A 13,959-nucleotide genomic window follows, 5' to 3' on the forward strand; every position below is an offset into this window, starting at 1 on the left:
ATGGAATCATACCTGTCGAGCATCATCTGGAGCTGGATCTTTAATGTGTGTGAAAGCATTCAGCTGGACTGATTTAAAGAGGTTCTACAGACATCCAGCCCTGCTGTCACAGATCACGCCACATCTATTGTCATCAGTCTGTGCTCACCTGAGCTCCACATCCACACAGATTTACCTTCAGACACCTGAGCGAGCTCCACCTGCTTCTACGCAAGGTGAGGAACACGTCTGAAACCAGCCCGACCTTTAAGAAAATTCAAAACAGCAGAGACCTGAGCATTTACATCATCCCAATTTCGAAATGAACTTAAAGAAGAAACGTTTCATACAAATAAAATCACTGAGCGGGTGTCAAACTGTGGGCCTGGGCCCCACTGATGGGGCACGAAACCACTGGAGGTTCAACATGGATCCTTTTTTTATTACTGAGAATAAATGATAAAAAAGATTTAATGATGATTTAAAAAATGATTTCATATGAAACTATAATTACAGATGCATTTTCTTTTAATGCTCTTTACTCTTAACTTCCAGTTGACTACAGAGGTGCTTTTGTACTAACTTGCATGATCATAACCACAGTTACTTTGGTCATGACTGAGATCAGACTTTGGAAAACTGAGACTTCTCCAAACTTTAAAAGAAAAAGAAGAAACTAATCAGATTTCCTTGAACTTTAATTCTAAATCAGCTGAAGAAACTAAATGAATAGATGAATGTGAAGCGAGGTAAAGCTGCCTTTATAGGGGACCAGACGACAGGATGTGCTAAAGGCCTCTGAGGAATTGTGTAAACGATATCTGCCTGAAATACCAGAAACAACACTTCCAAACACAAAAACAGCTCTCAGCTCCATCACACCTCGTCCTTCTTCAAACATCAGCTGCACCTGCACAGTCTGTGATCCAGGCCCTTTCAGTCCCCCCTTCAAGGCTTTTAAAGAACTTTTTCAGGACCTGAAGCTGTTTAATCAACATCATATACACAAACAATTTACTACCACATCATGTTACAGCCCTAAACTTTAATCGTGAGGGTAAAACATTAAGTATAGCAAATAAATCACAACTTGAAGATGATCCTGGCATCACATGTAGGTGAAAGTAGAGTATTCAGGTGCCTCACAGACACCTCGCCGTCCTACATGCTGATACCAGCCTTCAAAACTTACCCAGAATGCACTTTGTGAAGGAAACAGATCAAACACCAGTGTTGGTTTCTGCTCCTCCATGTCACAGATCAAACTGCAGTTTATTCAGACTGTGATGAATCCTCACTGAGGGTCACAGTTCTTCAGATGGAAACTCTCACAGTGGGATAAAACTGATCTTAAAAATGTGTTGTTGTTGTTTTTGGTGTAGATATGAAGTTATGAGGGATCAAAAATGCTGTAATAATAAATAAAGAGCTCTGAATGTTTGCACTTTGAAGGTAAACTGTGACATGCCTTCATCAAACACATTAAAGCTGGTTCTGGGGCGCCGTGGAGAGACTTCTCTCAAATTTTTCCTTCAAATATTTGTGGCTATCGAAGCCTTTCCTCCGACGCTCCTCACAAACATCCACCTTTAGGCCTAAAACCACGACCCTGAAATGACCTCCAGGGCTTTTCCTTTTACCTCTCTAACCCCCACTCTCCTGCTCGGCTGTGAGTTCATGTTATTTCTGTAAATGTAGATAAATGTGTTTAAACGTGTGCATGGAGGATTTAAGGCCGCTGTGTTTTAAGGAGGAAACATAAAGGTCACTAAAAAGAGAGAAAGAGGAGCGTGGTGATTAAAAACATCGGTGTGCCGTGCTGACTGAGCTTTCTGTCGCTGCCTCCCCTCCCCCTGCTCCTCCACACCAAAAACAGCATCAAAGCAATCAAAATGGTAATGTTAGGCATGAATGGGGCCCATCCCCCCTTTACTCCACCACCTCCTCCTCCTGCGTGAAACTCTGCAGACTTTTTTTCCTCTTCAGATAGAGGAGGGGGAGGAAGAGGAAAAGGAGGAGTAGGAGGGGGGCAGGAGGTAGTAACCCCCCCCCCCCTTTTTTTTTCCTCTCAAAATGGAAGCTTCCACTATCAAACTAAAGAAGAAGAAGAAGATGGATTAGTTAAAGTTTACCAGCAGCCAATCAGGAACTGAGGAAGCTGCACTGTGTAGGAAATAAAGTGAGACACAAACAGAAGAGAAAGAGTGCACGGATGGAGAGCAGCTCCTTCTTCTTCCTCTGATAAATGAGGGGGAAGTTGGGTGCGCTGCTGCCGGGCTGGGACCGGCCGGCGGGGCGGTGCAGCGCCGCGGAGGAGCTCCGAGGAGCTGTCCGCGGTGCTGAACACCATCCAGCCCGGCTCCACGCTCCGCAGCATCCGCCTCATCCGCCTCAAAGTTAACCAAACATCCGCCACCTCCACATAAAGACCGAGTATTAAAGAAAAGTGAAAGCGAATCAAAGGCACCCTCTGAGGTCATGTGACTAAGAGGGACTAACAGCAGCAGAGTAAACCGTGTCAAATACGCTGAAATTAAACTACTCCATGATGGTTCTGAGAGCTGTGTGAGGTACTCAAAGTCCGGCACAGCTCCTCCATCTGTCCGCCGAGCCGCTCCGCTCTCATCCCCGCTCTCCAGAAACATGTCGACCAACTCAAAATGGACGCTAAAATTCCCCCAACATTACACAACTTTAAGAGGCCGAGCAGGAGCCACTTCCAGCCCGCAGAGCGGGGCAGAGAAGCGGCCCCGGTATGCCCCTCAGAGACCCCCACCCAGCGGGGAAACTTCACGCAGAGCGGGTTTAAGCCGATAAAGTTTCTCACACAGTCCAGCCATAATTACCTGCGGCTGCCGCTTCATCTGCGCCACTACATGCAGGAAAAAGTGCCTCAAGTTAACAAAGCCGCACTCTTTGCACCTCTTCATAAATATTCAGGTCGCGTCCTGATCGCCACACAGCACCATCAGCAGCACCGCATTATCACCGCTCCACATTCTTGTTGCTCGCAGAAAAACAGCCACGGCAATCAGACAAAGTGCTGCCCAAAGTGCCCTCGGTCAGCGGGACCGGGAAACGGCCGCCGGCGGACATTTTAAGCAGCGAGATGTCGCAGAGTTTCTCCCCGGGAGTGAGCAGCTCTGAGCCCGCTGCTCGGAACGCCACTGAAGGCGAGAACAACACGATGTTTCGTTTACCTGATGACATTGGATCTCTACTTTCAGCGCCTCTTGCAGGCCTTGTAGTTCCATGTTCCGACCAGGAAAGCACTTTTCTCCCACTTTCGACGCGGCCGAGACCAAGTTTGAGTGATTTTAAAGATTTTTTTAAGCGACAATAACAATTGAAAGAAGAACTACTCGGGCTGCAAAGCAAGTTCTCGCTTCTTTTTACAGCCCAGGACTCATCACCCACTTTCCGCCCGTCTTCAAAAGTGCTCCAAACCCGGCAGGAAGAGCTCGGGCCTCGCACGGCTCCTCTCCAGAAGACCACCGAGCGTCGACGGGTCTGACCGGGCAGCCGGGTCGCTTTTCTTTCGCTAATTTTAAGTTGAAAAACGGGGACTATATTTTGTCCGAGTCCGCGGCTTGATTTCACTTTGCCTGGGGAAAAGTTGCGCTTCGGCTGTCAATGGTAATTCTGAAGTTCCCGGATGGAGCAGTGAGAGCAGACCCCCTCCTCCCTGTTTCACTGCGCATGCGCGGTGAGCGGGGGGGGGTAGTTACAGTCAGGTTTTATGATTAAAAGTCGTGTTTTTACCCCTTTGGTCGCAATAAAACGGCGCCTAGCCACACTCTGATGGTTCAGAGAGGTCTGGTTAAAAGAAAAGATGAATAAAAGCTGGTCAGTGTCTAAATTACACCGAGCTTTTCACATTCAAACCTAAAGTGCTGGATTATAAATACAATTGCTTCATTAAAGTCATTACAAAATCTCTAGTTATTCTACAGACTTCAATTATAAATATAACACATATATAACACATGTATAGAAAATCCACATAGATTTAGGATATAAGTTATAAAAAGTTTCTTCAGCTGCAACACTAACAAACCAAAGGCTTACCTAACATCCGAAAATGGCCTTTTATCCACAGGATGCCCACATAATAATCACTTTAAGCTTAGATACTGTATTTTTATACCATTAAATGAGATTAAAAATAATGCACAAAAACTGTGAGCAGCTTTACAGAAAATAAATATAATAAAGCTTTAAAAGTCATAACAGGGCTTTAATATGACAGCTACACCCAGTTCACACAAGCCAACCTGCATCACATGACCCTCACCTGTTTGGAAACTCACAGCAACTTTAGATTTCTCTACTAATAATATCCTAACCCTCATTAATACTTAATATGCATGATAAATAATATGTAGGCTGTGTCAGCTGCTTCTTTGAGTCATAATGTTTTGATGTTAGGTACCACATGCACAGTTATTTTGTTAATTAAGCTGCATCAGGATACACAATATGAGTAAATGTCAGAAATGAAAACCTGTTGATTTAATAAAAAATAAACTACACCAAACTCACATTGTGTATGTTTTTGTGATGTAAAGGTTTTGTCATTTTCATAGCTATGCACATCTGCACAGATATTTTTAACACAACAAACAAACACACCAAAATATGTTCACTTAAAGTGTTGAGTGGAAGGAAAAGAAAGGATGGGTATTTAAAGGCATTAAACAGTAAGTAGTGATGTAAATAGGTTGGATTTGAAGTAGGGCTGCCACAAACGATTATTTTGATAGTCGACTAGTCACCGATTATTTTTGCGATTAGTCGACTAATCAGATCATGCATCCATTGGATGTAAAACTTACAGCTTACTGCACCAGCACGCATCTGCTCTTATATAACTATCATTAGCTTACAGCTTGAAGTGTTTAAGGTATGTGCTAACTAAAAATAAAGACAAGATGGTAGTTTATTAAATTTTAATGAAATCTGCAGGTTGTTTCAGTGAAGTTTAATAAACTCCTTGCTATCTAAAATATAACAGGACACCTGAGTATATTCTCGAGCATCTCACACTTCTGATAATCAGTTGTCTGCTTGACGTTTATTCAGCTGTGTAAAAACTATAACTTTATTTCTCAGCCAAACCGATTTACTCAGGAACAAATACTAAAAAAAAAAGCCAAACAACAACATTTTTAAGTTATCTAAGTGAATTATATTACATGTTTAACCTGAGTAGCGAAAGATGGCGGTGGGTTTGAAAACGATTTGCCGGGAGTCCGGTGTTCTCACGGGCTCTAGTGAGCCTTGCCCCCGGCTAGCTGTGGAGCTAGTGGGTAACAGACGTCTCCGAAAACGTCAGAGCGCTTTTGAAAATATGTGGTGTCTTCATAAACTGAGCAGATATTTGAGGTTTACACAGCAACATTCTCGCCTGAAAATATGTTAAACTTTATTTTGTGATCCAAAAAGAATAATAAGAGTAATTTTCAAACTAACTAGCTGCTGCCATTGTTGACAACTGGGCCCAGCACAGTTGTCAACAATGAATTCTGGGACACAGCTTCTTCTTCTTCGGAGTTTAACGGCAGCTGGCATCCTTGTACATGCAGTGCTGCCATCTTCTGTTTCAGTCCGTTATTACACTCTTAAATACTACTACTTATTCCTGCGTCACTTACAAAGCTTCAAGTGATGTGTCGACTATTAAATTAGTTGTTGACGATTTTAATAGTCGACGTAATCATGACTAGTCGACTAATCGTGGCAGCCCTAATTTGAAGCATTCATAAAAGACTGATTTTTGTTACATGTGACCTAAACTATACAAAGTAAAACTATTTTTAAAAAAAAATAAAGATGACTTTAAGTGTGAATATGTATTAAAAATAAACCCAGTGTGGCTTTTTTCGTGAACACATGTTATTCCTGTCATACATGTGAAATAATGCGTGTTTAAACTCCTGCCCAGCGTGCAGTGGAGCTGACTCGGGCAGAACAGTCTTTGTGTTGTTTACTCCTTTAACATGGATGCTCTGCAGGTTTAAACATGGCAGCAGCAGCATTCACTCCACTCTCAACTTCCTGAGACAGAGACGCGAGGGAGGGGGGGGGGGGTAGCAGAAATGCCCCTCAGCAGGACGAACATCCACCCACACCTGCCCCTGTACACTTTCTACCTCGTCACATGAGCACAAAGAGCCCTGCTGGGTTAGTTTCTCCTCCCAAATCTGCCCCTTCTCCCCCATTTCTGTCAGTCTGACTCTGGCCCCGCCCCATCTTCCTCCTCCCGCCCTCTGGCCGCAAGCCAAGCTGCGATTGGTCCAAACTGCTTACAAATAAAAACGGGAGCACGGTCGGTGGAGGAAAGCCAATCAGGAGTTGCAAACGAGAAGCGACAAGAAGGAGAACCAATGAGCGTGAAGGAGGTAGCGGAGGTGGCGGGGCCGCCCCGGCAGTAACCGTGATGGGAGATGAAAGAGCGGAGATGGCAGCCGGTAACGTCTGAATCCACTGAGAACTCCGGACCCTGAGCTGCACGCGGACTCAGACCGACTCAGACCGACGTTGTGACTTGTCTCTGAGGCGCAGCACCGCGGAGGAGCCGACCCTAGCACCACGGACAGAGGCAGCCGCGTGGGAGGGACTACTTCTTCATGTGCTCTAAGTGTGAGGAGGTTCCGCTCAGTCCGCTCACAGGTCCTCACACAGGCCGCAGAGAAGCCGCAGCACGGAACTGTAACACGGACCTGCCTCTGTCTGCACTTCCGGTCTCCACAAGAGGCGCTCTGAGGGGTCAACAGTCAACTGGGTTTATGACCAAAGGTGGCAGAAACAACAGACATATTCAGATTTTCTACTGAACTAAAATACTTTTCTGTAATTATAAGCACCGTCTCCAGGTTGATTTGTTCCCCCCCATTATTTTCAACTTTTTCATCTGTCTGGCCTCATATGCACTGATTGACACAAAATCAACTTTTCCATTTATAAAGGGTGAAAAACTCCATTTTAGCGCTCATAGCAGAGACCACAGGTCAAAGTCTAAGTCCTACACATGGCAGTTGTTTACAATTAGTTTGTATTACTTATTAATACATTATTCATTCAAAATGCACTCTAAATTAAACTGCTGTGTGAGCTTTAAATAAAGTTCATATTTGGGGTTAAAACAGTTGTCTTTGAAAGGTTTGTCCGGTTTATCTGGACAAAAGGCCACAAGAAAGTGACTCTGATTTTTTATAGCTTTGATGAGGGTATGGCAGCATTTTAATAAAATAAATCAGTGTCTCAACACTGATTTCAATCCAGGGCTGGATTAGTTTTAGAGTACTTAAGGTGAGCACGTCAGATCACTGAAGTCAGTCTGTCACAAAGATTCCATGTGTGAAAGTGATGTCACGCTCCCTGCAGCACAGTCCTGTCATTTACTGATGGAGAGGCCTCTTCATCAGTATGTGCAGGTGTTGCAGCTGACCTTATTTTATTTCATTTCTTTTTGGTGGGAGAGTGTGCATACTTGTCACAAAAACATACTTCCTACTGAAGAACAAAATCATGCTGACTCATGATGATGTGATGATTCATTTCCATGAACACAAAGACGTAAATGAGTTGTTCACAGTGACACATGCTGATGTTTACAGAGGGGAAAGGAGAAACAAAGAAAGAAAGAAAATAAATCTTCCTCCAGTGTTTAACAAACTGAACCAGAGCAAAACACAGCAGTCATCACTGAAATACACTAGCAAGAACTAAAACAGGACAGGAGATGTTTCCCATTGTAACCACAGAGTCTAGGGGTATTTTGATGATAATTAAAAAGGAGGTGTATATAATGTCTGATGGTCCGTGAAGTAAACAGAGTAGAAGCACCGCACCCTCGTGTTCGCTGCGTAGCAGCTGCCGACCTCAGCGGCGGGGGGGGGGGTCCGGTCCTCTAACCGGAACCCGTTCTTCGGCTATCGCCGCTATCGCCGTTAGCATGCACTTGAAGCGTGTAACTGTAAAGGTTAAACTTTCTGTTGGATTTTGTTAGCTGCCTCTAAAAATACATAAGTTAAAATAAATAAATAATAATCACTTTTAGACTCACAAATTTAATACTACAAAAGATTGAGAGATTGGTGGCATATGTGTGTGTCGTTTTTTACATTTGAATATTTTCAATTATAACGTTATTTTTTTTCCACATTGACTGGCACTTTACAACAAATACAAATAAAATATATGTTAATTTTTGGAAGAAGGTAAGTATAAATTCTGATCTATAAAATGGTGTATTTTTTTACCACTTAAACGTTTTTATTTATATTAAGTATTGGCAAATAAAACTTAAATAACAGTTTTGCTATGAGTTTTCAAACAAAGTAAAGCCAACTAAAATATCTGTCCTGAGACCAGGTGGAGCTCAGACAAGTTTTAATCGGATTTACTGAAAGCTCTCCACCTGTAACAGTCACAGGCAGCATGCAAAATATATGCAGAGCAACACACACTTCTCCAAAAATACTCTGTTTTTGTCAGTTATAATGATGATGATATTCTTACAAAATAAATAGTGTTTAGAAAAAATAATATAATTCGCAAGGCGCCTCCCTCAGACACATTTACTAAGCCCACCTGCTACCTCAGTGTCAGCAGTGTGGGTGTGGGTAGTTGTGAGTGGGTGTGACCCAGAGGTGTCATCTGTGTGGCCTGGCAGCAGGTCGGCAGGTAAGTTCACATATGTGCAAAGGGTCTGCCTACAAAGAGTGAATGTTGGCTAAATTAACACAAACACATTATTTTCTGTTAGAAATGAAGTAAGCTAGCTAATGCTAGGATACCAGTAAATACTCTTTTCTCTTTTTTAAAACCTGACCTCACCTTTTAATAGAGCCATCCTACCGCTTTACCACTCAGCATCACCTAAGAGCGCACCTGGACCAAACCAAATCAGGAAATGAGGAGGGAGGAGGCGGGGTAAGGGGCTGAGTTGTTTTTTTATTTTTTGCTGCCAAAAATTAAAGAAAACTAACGCTGGGAAACAAACGTGTTTATAAAACAAGCAAACATTATTTTATGGTGATAGGTTAAAAAAAATCATTTAAAAAAGGCTAGTTTATGTTTTGTAGGGCCCCTGTCAGTTATGGGCCGTTACAGTCATCATCACTTTCTGATGTTATTAAGAGGCAAAAAGAGTTTGGGCAGTATTTTTTCTCCTGGGTGAGGTAGATTAGACTTGGTGTGGGTTCACGTGTTTCTGTCTGCAAGCCTTTAAAGGAGAATGTGGTGGCAGTTAAGAAAAGGAAACAGTCTGAAGTTTGCTCTGTGCTTTGACGCAAAGTTTTTGTGCTGCTAAAAGCAAGACGTCATAATGATGTAGATGTTGGATTTGTTGTGGGCCTGTTCCAGTTTACCTGACAGTTCGGGATATTTTTTAAAGTATAAGTAGATTTGAAATGTAAAAGCTAGCAGCTGCTTGTATAGCTCGCTAATGCCCTGTCAGTTTCCCATCAAAGTCCACAGGTTTATCCACAATAACCAGAAAATGCTGCTGATCTTTCAGGGTGACAAGCTCTAGACTTTTTTTTTTAACAGAACACAAACTCAGCAGAAACTTTAGATTCCAGTTGTTCCACGTCAAACCGAGTTCAGCTTCCTTCCACAGACAATAGCCAAGACATTATAGTAGATGTCACTTTTTTAGGTATTAATTTGTGCAAATATTTAGACTTCATTGGGCAAGTACAGAACACCTTGCTTGCCCTGACAGAATGATATTGCTTTTTTGTGACTTTTACCTATCAACTTCAGCCAGCAAAACCAGCTGCTTCTTCTACACACATGAAAGTTTCTGTTGGGCTTTAACTACACTCCTGACATCTGTTGGAGTTTTTGCCATTCTAACTGTCCAATCAGCAGACATGAGCATGAGTAGTGATCTATGGGGAAAATTAGCTTCATTGTGAGAGAAACTAAACCTTGAATGTCGTACTACAGTTTACGTCAGACACATTATCAATGCTAGATTTTTAAACATTGAAAGGGAAATTAAATAAATATTGGAATTTTTTTTTGTCTAAGGTGGAAAGAATCATTTTAGCTCCATTCGCTCCTGTTTATCTAGGACTGTTTCAGAGCACCACCTGCTGTGCCCCCGGCTGAATTGCAGCTTTCTGCACTCCTGGTTGTAGTTCACAGGCAGCTCACTCCCTCCGTCCGTCTCTCGACACTCGGCTGCCTGCTGATACCCTCCCCCACCCCGGCAAGGTCTGCTACATCAGCTGCTACTTTTCATTTCACGGCTCAGCGGCAAGACTCTTGAAGTCTTCTCTGTGCTTGCTTTACTATTCCAGGCTGCTGCAAGTTTTTTAAGCTCCACTCACTCTGAATGGACTCAGACCTGAGATACATGCCGGCTGCTGGTGCTGAGGTTTTATTATCAGTCTGCAGGACCACAGCCTGCATGGGAAAAACATCGAGGTCCAGCTCAGCCCCAGCAGCATTCCCCCCACACCAGTATGTTTCACATTGTCAGTTTAATGTTCACTTCGTGAGGCTAGAGCTTTAGTTTGAACAACAATTGTTCTTCGGGTGTCAGTCAAATGAACATAAAGACTCAAAAACACAAAGAGCTCTGCATAAAGAGCATAAAGGATAAAAAAAATAAAAAAAAACCAAGAAAAACACAAAAAGTCCTAAAAATAAAGAAATATGCAGAATTTTGCCCCAAGTTATTACACTAACAAACAGACACGACACAAAGAGACAACAAAAGAAATACATTGTCTTAAAAGAGGTAAGATGGATCCACAAAGACAACTAAGAAAGGCATGGCTGCAAAAGAAATGAAAACTACAAATACATTTACCACAAAGTACAAATAACAGACCCAAATGGGAGGAAACCGACAGAAAAAATTCAATCATTGCAAAGAAAAATACCACAAAGAAATCCAGAACTGCAAAGCTGTAATTGCACTTGTTTTTCAATTGTTTATGCAAAGTGGCATTAAAAACAAACAAAAAAGCTACAGTCAGACCACGACTGAAATAAACCACTAAGAACAACCTCTGAGAAACACCAGCACATGACCACAGAGATATATAAAAACGCAAAACATAACAAGAGATTTGAACCATACACTGTATATAAAAGATGGACATAGCCGTGTGACGTCACCAATCATGAAGCCTGGAGCTGAGCACCACCTTGGAGTTTTGAAACTGGGCGTGACGATTGTGGTGTCAGTTTCCTGCTCCTCTCCAACTGCGATGGGACCTAAATTTTAAAAAGTAACTTGTTTTATTCAGACAGACCAGTTTTAGTTTACAGCAAACTAACTGGCACAATATTTGCAGATAGTGAATCTTTATAAAAATAACTATTTTTAGTCTTTTAAACCAGTAAAATGAAGATTGTGACTAAAAATATAAACATTACTTAAACCTTTATGTTAAAACTCTGAGTATGATAAAAGCCTGTGTCATAGGTGGATAGCTTCTCTGATAGCCTTTCAGTCTTTAAACATGCAGAAACTCAAACAGATCTGAACTCAGCTGCATGTTGTATTTGTCTTACAGTCCACCTCAGGCCAGACTGGGACCGGCCATCTGTCAGCACTGCAAACCCAGTGAAGCCTGGCCGGTCCTGAACCCACCCAGGCTCATGGCTGACAGGAAGTGTTTAATGGGGAATACTTGGAATCAAACAACCTACAACAACACAATATCAAAACTTTTATTTGGTCTAGATTTGAACATCAGTGTGTGATAATAATCAGACTTAGCCAAAGAGCATTATTACAGCAAAAACCAGAAGCAGGAGGATTTTTATAGTCCACAAAATCTGATCTCTTGTCATGTGACAATGACAGCTCAGAGGCAAACTCATGGGTACTGATGGCTTCTGTCAGCTTTGTTAGGAGTGATCATGTTCTGAACGTGGTGAAAGGAGACCTCTTTACTTCATAAAACTAAGAGTAAAACATGAGAGGACCAAAATCAGACTAAAACTGAGATGACAGGATAGTACAGCTGTAAAGTTTATCACATCTGCTATGTCATATTAACATTTATCCCATTTATGTTTGTTAATGCTTATAGTTGAGCTGCCCTGGCATTTGGGGGTTTTATAGAAATATAAAGGAACACATATTATTCAGGCTAAAAGGGTTTTATAAAATAAACTTCTGAATGTCACAACTAGAATCGGTTAGTTTGAATAGAAAATCACACAAAAATACACTCAAAACACACACACAGTGAGGAAGGGGACAAGAAAAAGCTGAACGTAATAAAGTCACGAATGAGGCATAAAACTGAAAACAAGATACTGGAGACACTTTCAAAATAAAACAGGAAACAACAAAATAACCACACTAAACACTGAACGAGAAATATGAATATGAAACTCAAGACTGAGACAGAAACGGAAACTCTTTGCTAAAAGAATCGAAAACTAGGTAGGAACCAAATAAATAAACTGAAGAAAACTCAAATGAATATGAAACTGGATGAAAGAATGACAGTGAAATCAAAACAGGAATAAAAAACTGAGTCTGTCAGTGTCTGAGTTCAGCTGGAGTGCTGGCAGGTATGAGCTGTCTGATGACACAGGCATTCAGATCCAGGTTTTTTGGGTTGGCACCAGTGAAGTTTCACGTGTTTACGACAACCAAAAACCCCAAAAAAACATCATGCCTGATATCATGATTATCGAGCCCGGGCATGTTGCTCACATCATCAACAAAAGGTCAAAGTTAAGAAAACCTTCCTACATGTTGCAGACATGCACAGCATCATTGTGCTTTTAATTTCTAGGGTAAATTGAATCTTAGAATATTTCTAATATAAAAATACAACATATTAGAAAATTAGGAGTCACAGCTGGAAGATGTATTAAAGTCATTGTGCATTGAAATGCTTGTGAGTGGTTAGGTGTTTAAGATTTAAAATCAGAAATCTTCATTGATGAGCAGCGCTCGGTGAGAGATAAATATTTGTCCTGATATCTTCTGCTCTTCGCTGCAGAATACTGAAAGGAAAAGCCCATCAGCTGACAGACTCACAGCCATTAACCTTATCGTCGTTTCCCTGTTTGCAGCTTTAAAGTGAGCGTGTGCGCTACAAACAGCAGCGGCACAGTTGGCACTCACACTCGGCGTAATGTGAGCAGAGATGCTGCTCTGACATTTTTACTTGCTCTTCCAAATGGATGGTTGGCAAACAGCGTGGATCCATGCAGATGGCGTGGAAGCCAAGAACGTGTCCTTCACTGCTGACTCGGAGACACAGTGACATTTGTAAGGACCGACTCTTTGGGCTTAGAGAGGTTGTCGTAAATGTCAGCCAAGTGCAGCAGAGATCAGAGCAGGAAAACACAGCGTTCAGCCCTGCAGGAGCTTTAAGTCACTTCATTACAGCCACTGATCACATGTCAACACAGGCAAGAGGAAGTCATGTGATCTGAAGGCTTTTGTGACAGGAAGAGACGAACTGAATGCCCAATCTGAAAAAAGCCAAACAATAACATTTTTAAGTTATCCAAGTGACTTATAGATCATGTTTAACCTGAGCAGCTAAAAACTGTGGGGGGTTTCTAAATATATAAAGGGGGTCCGGTGTTCTCGCCAGCTCTAGTGAGCCTTGACCCCCCAGCTAGCTATCAAGCTGGTGGGTAACAGACATCTCTGAAAACGTCAGAGCACTTTAGCAAATATGTGATCTCTTGATAAACTGAGCAGATATTTGAAGTTTACACACCTACATTCTCGCCTGAAAATATGTTATAAGTTTGTTTTGTGACCCAGAAGGAGTAATAAGAGTAATATTAAAACTAAGTAGCTGTTGCCATTGTTGGAAACTGGAATTGGCTGGGCCGTGCTATGAATTCTGGGATAGGTTGGGCCATGGGAAGGATCCACCCGATCCATCCTTCAAATTTGGGGAAATGAAGGACGCATTTGTGGGCTGCATTTGGAGGAGCCTTCGAATTGGGACAGCCTTCATCACCTGGCTGTGA

General features: G+C 42.1%; 1 protein-coding gene across 2 annotated transcripts in view; it reads right to left on the reverse strand.

Moving 5' to 3' along the window:
* The window catches only part of phf21b (PHD finger protein 21B), a 97,483-nt gene extending 93,570 nt beyond the window's left edge, over window positions 1-3,913 (reverse strand). The window contains exon 1 of one of the 2 annotated variants that reach the window (XM_085137007.1): window positions 2,826-3,913. In XM_085137007.1, the coding sequence (XP_084993133.1) occupies window positions 2,826-2,909 (84 nt within the window). In that variant the 5' untranslated portion in view covers window positions 2,910-3,913. The remainder of the gene's footprint in view (window positions 1-2,825) is intronic. The other variant, XM_085137008.1, reaches the window with a different exon arrangement.
* Window positions 3,914-13,959: the final 10,046 nt, after the last annotated feature.

This window comes from Neolamprologus multifasciatus, chromosome 17 (assembly GCF_963576455.1).
Source record: "Neolamprologus multifasciatus chromosome 17, fNeoMul1.2, whole genome shotgun sequence".
NCBI lineage: Eukaryota > Metazoa > Chordata > Actinopteri > Cichliformes > Cichlidae > Neolamprologus > Neolamprologus multifasciatus.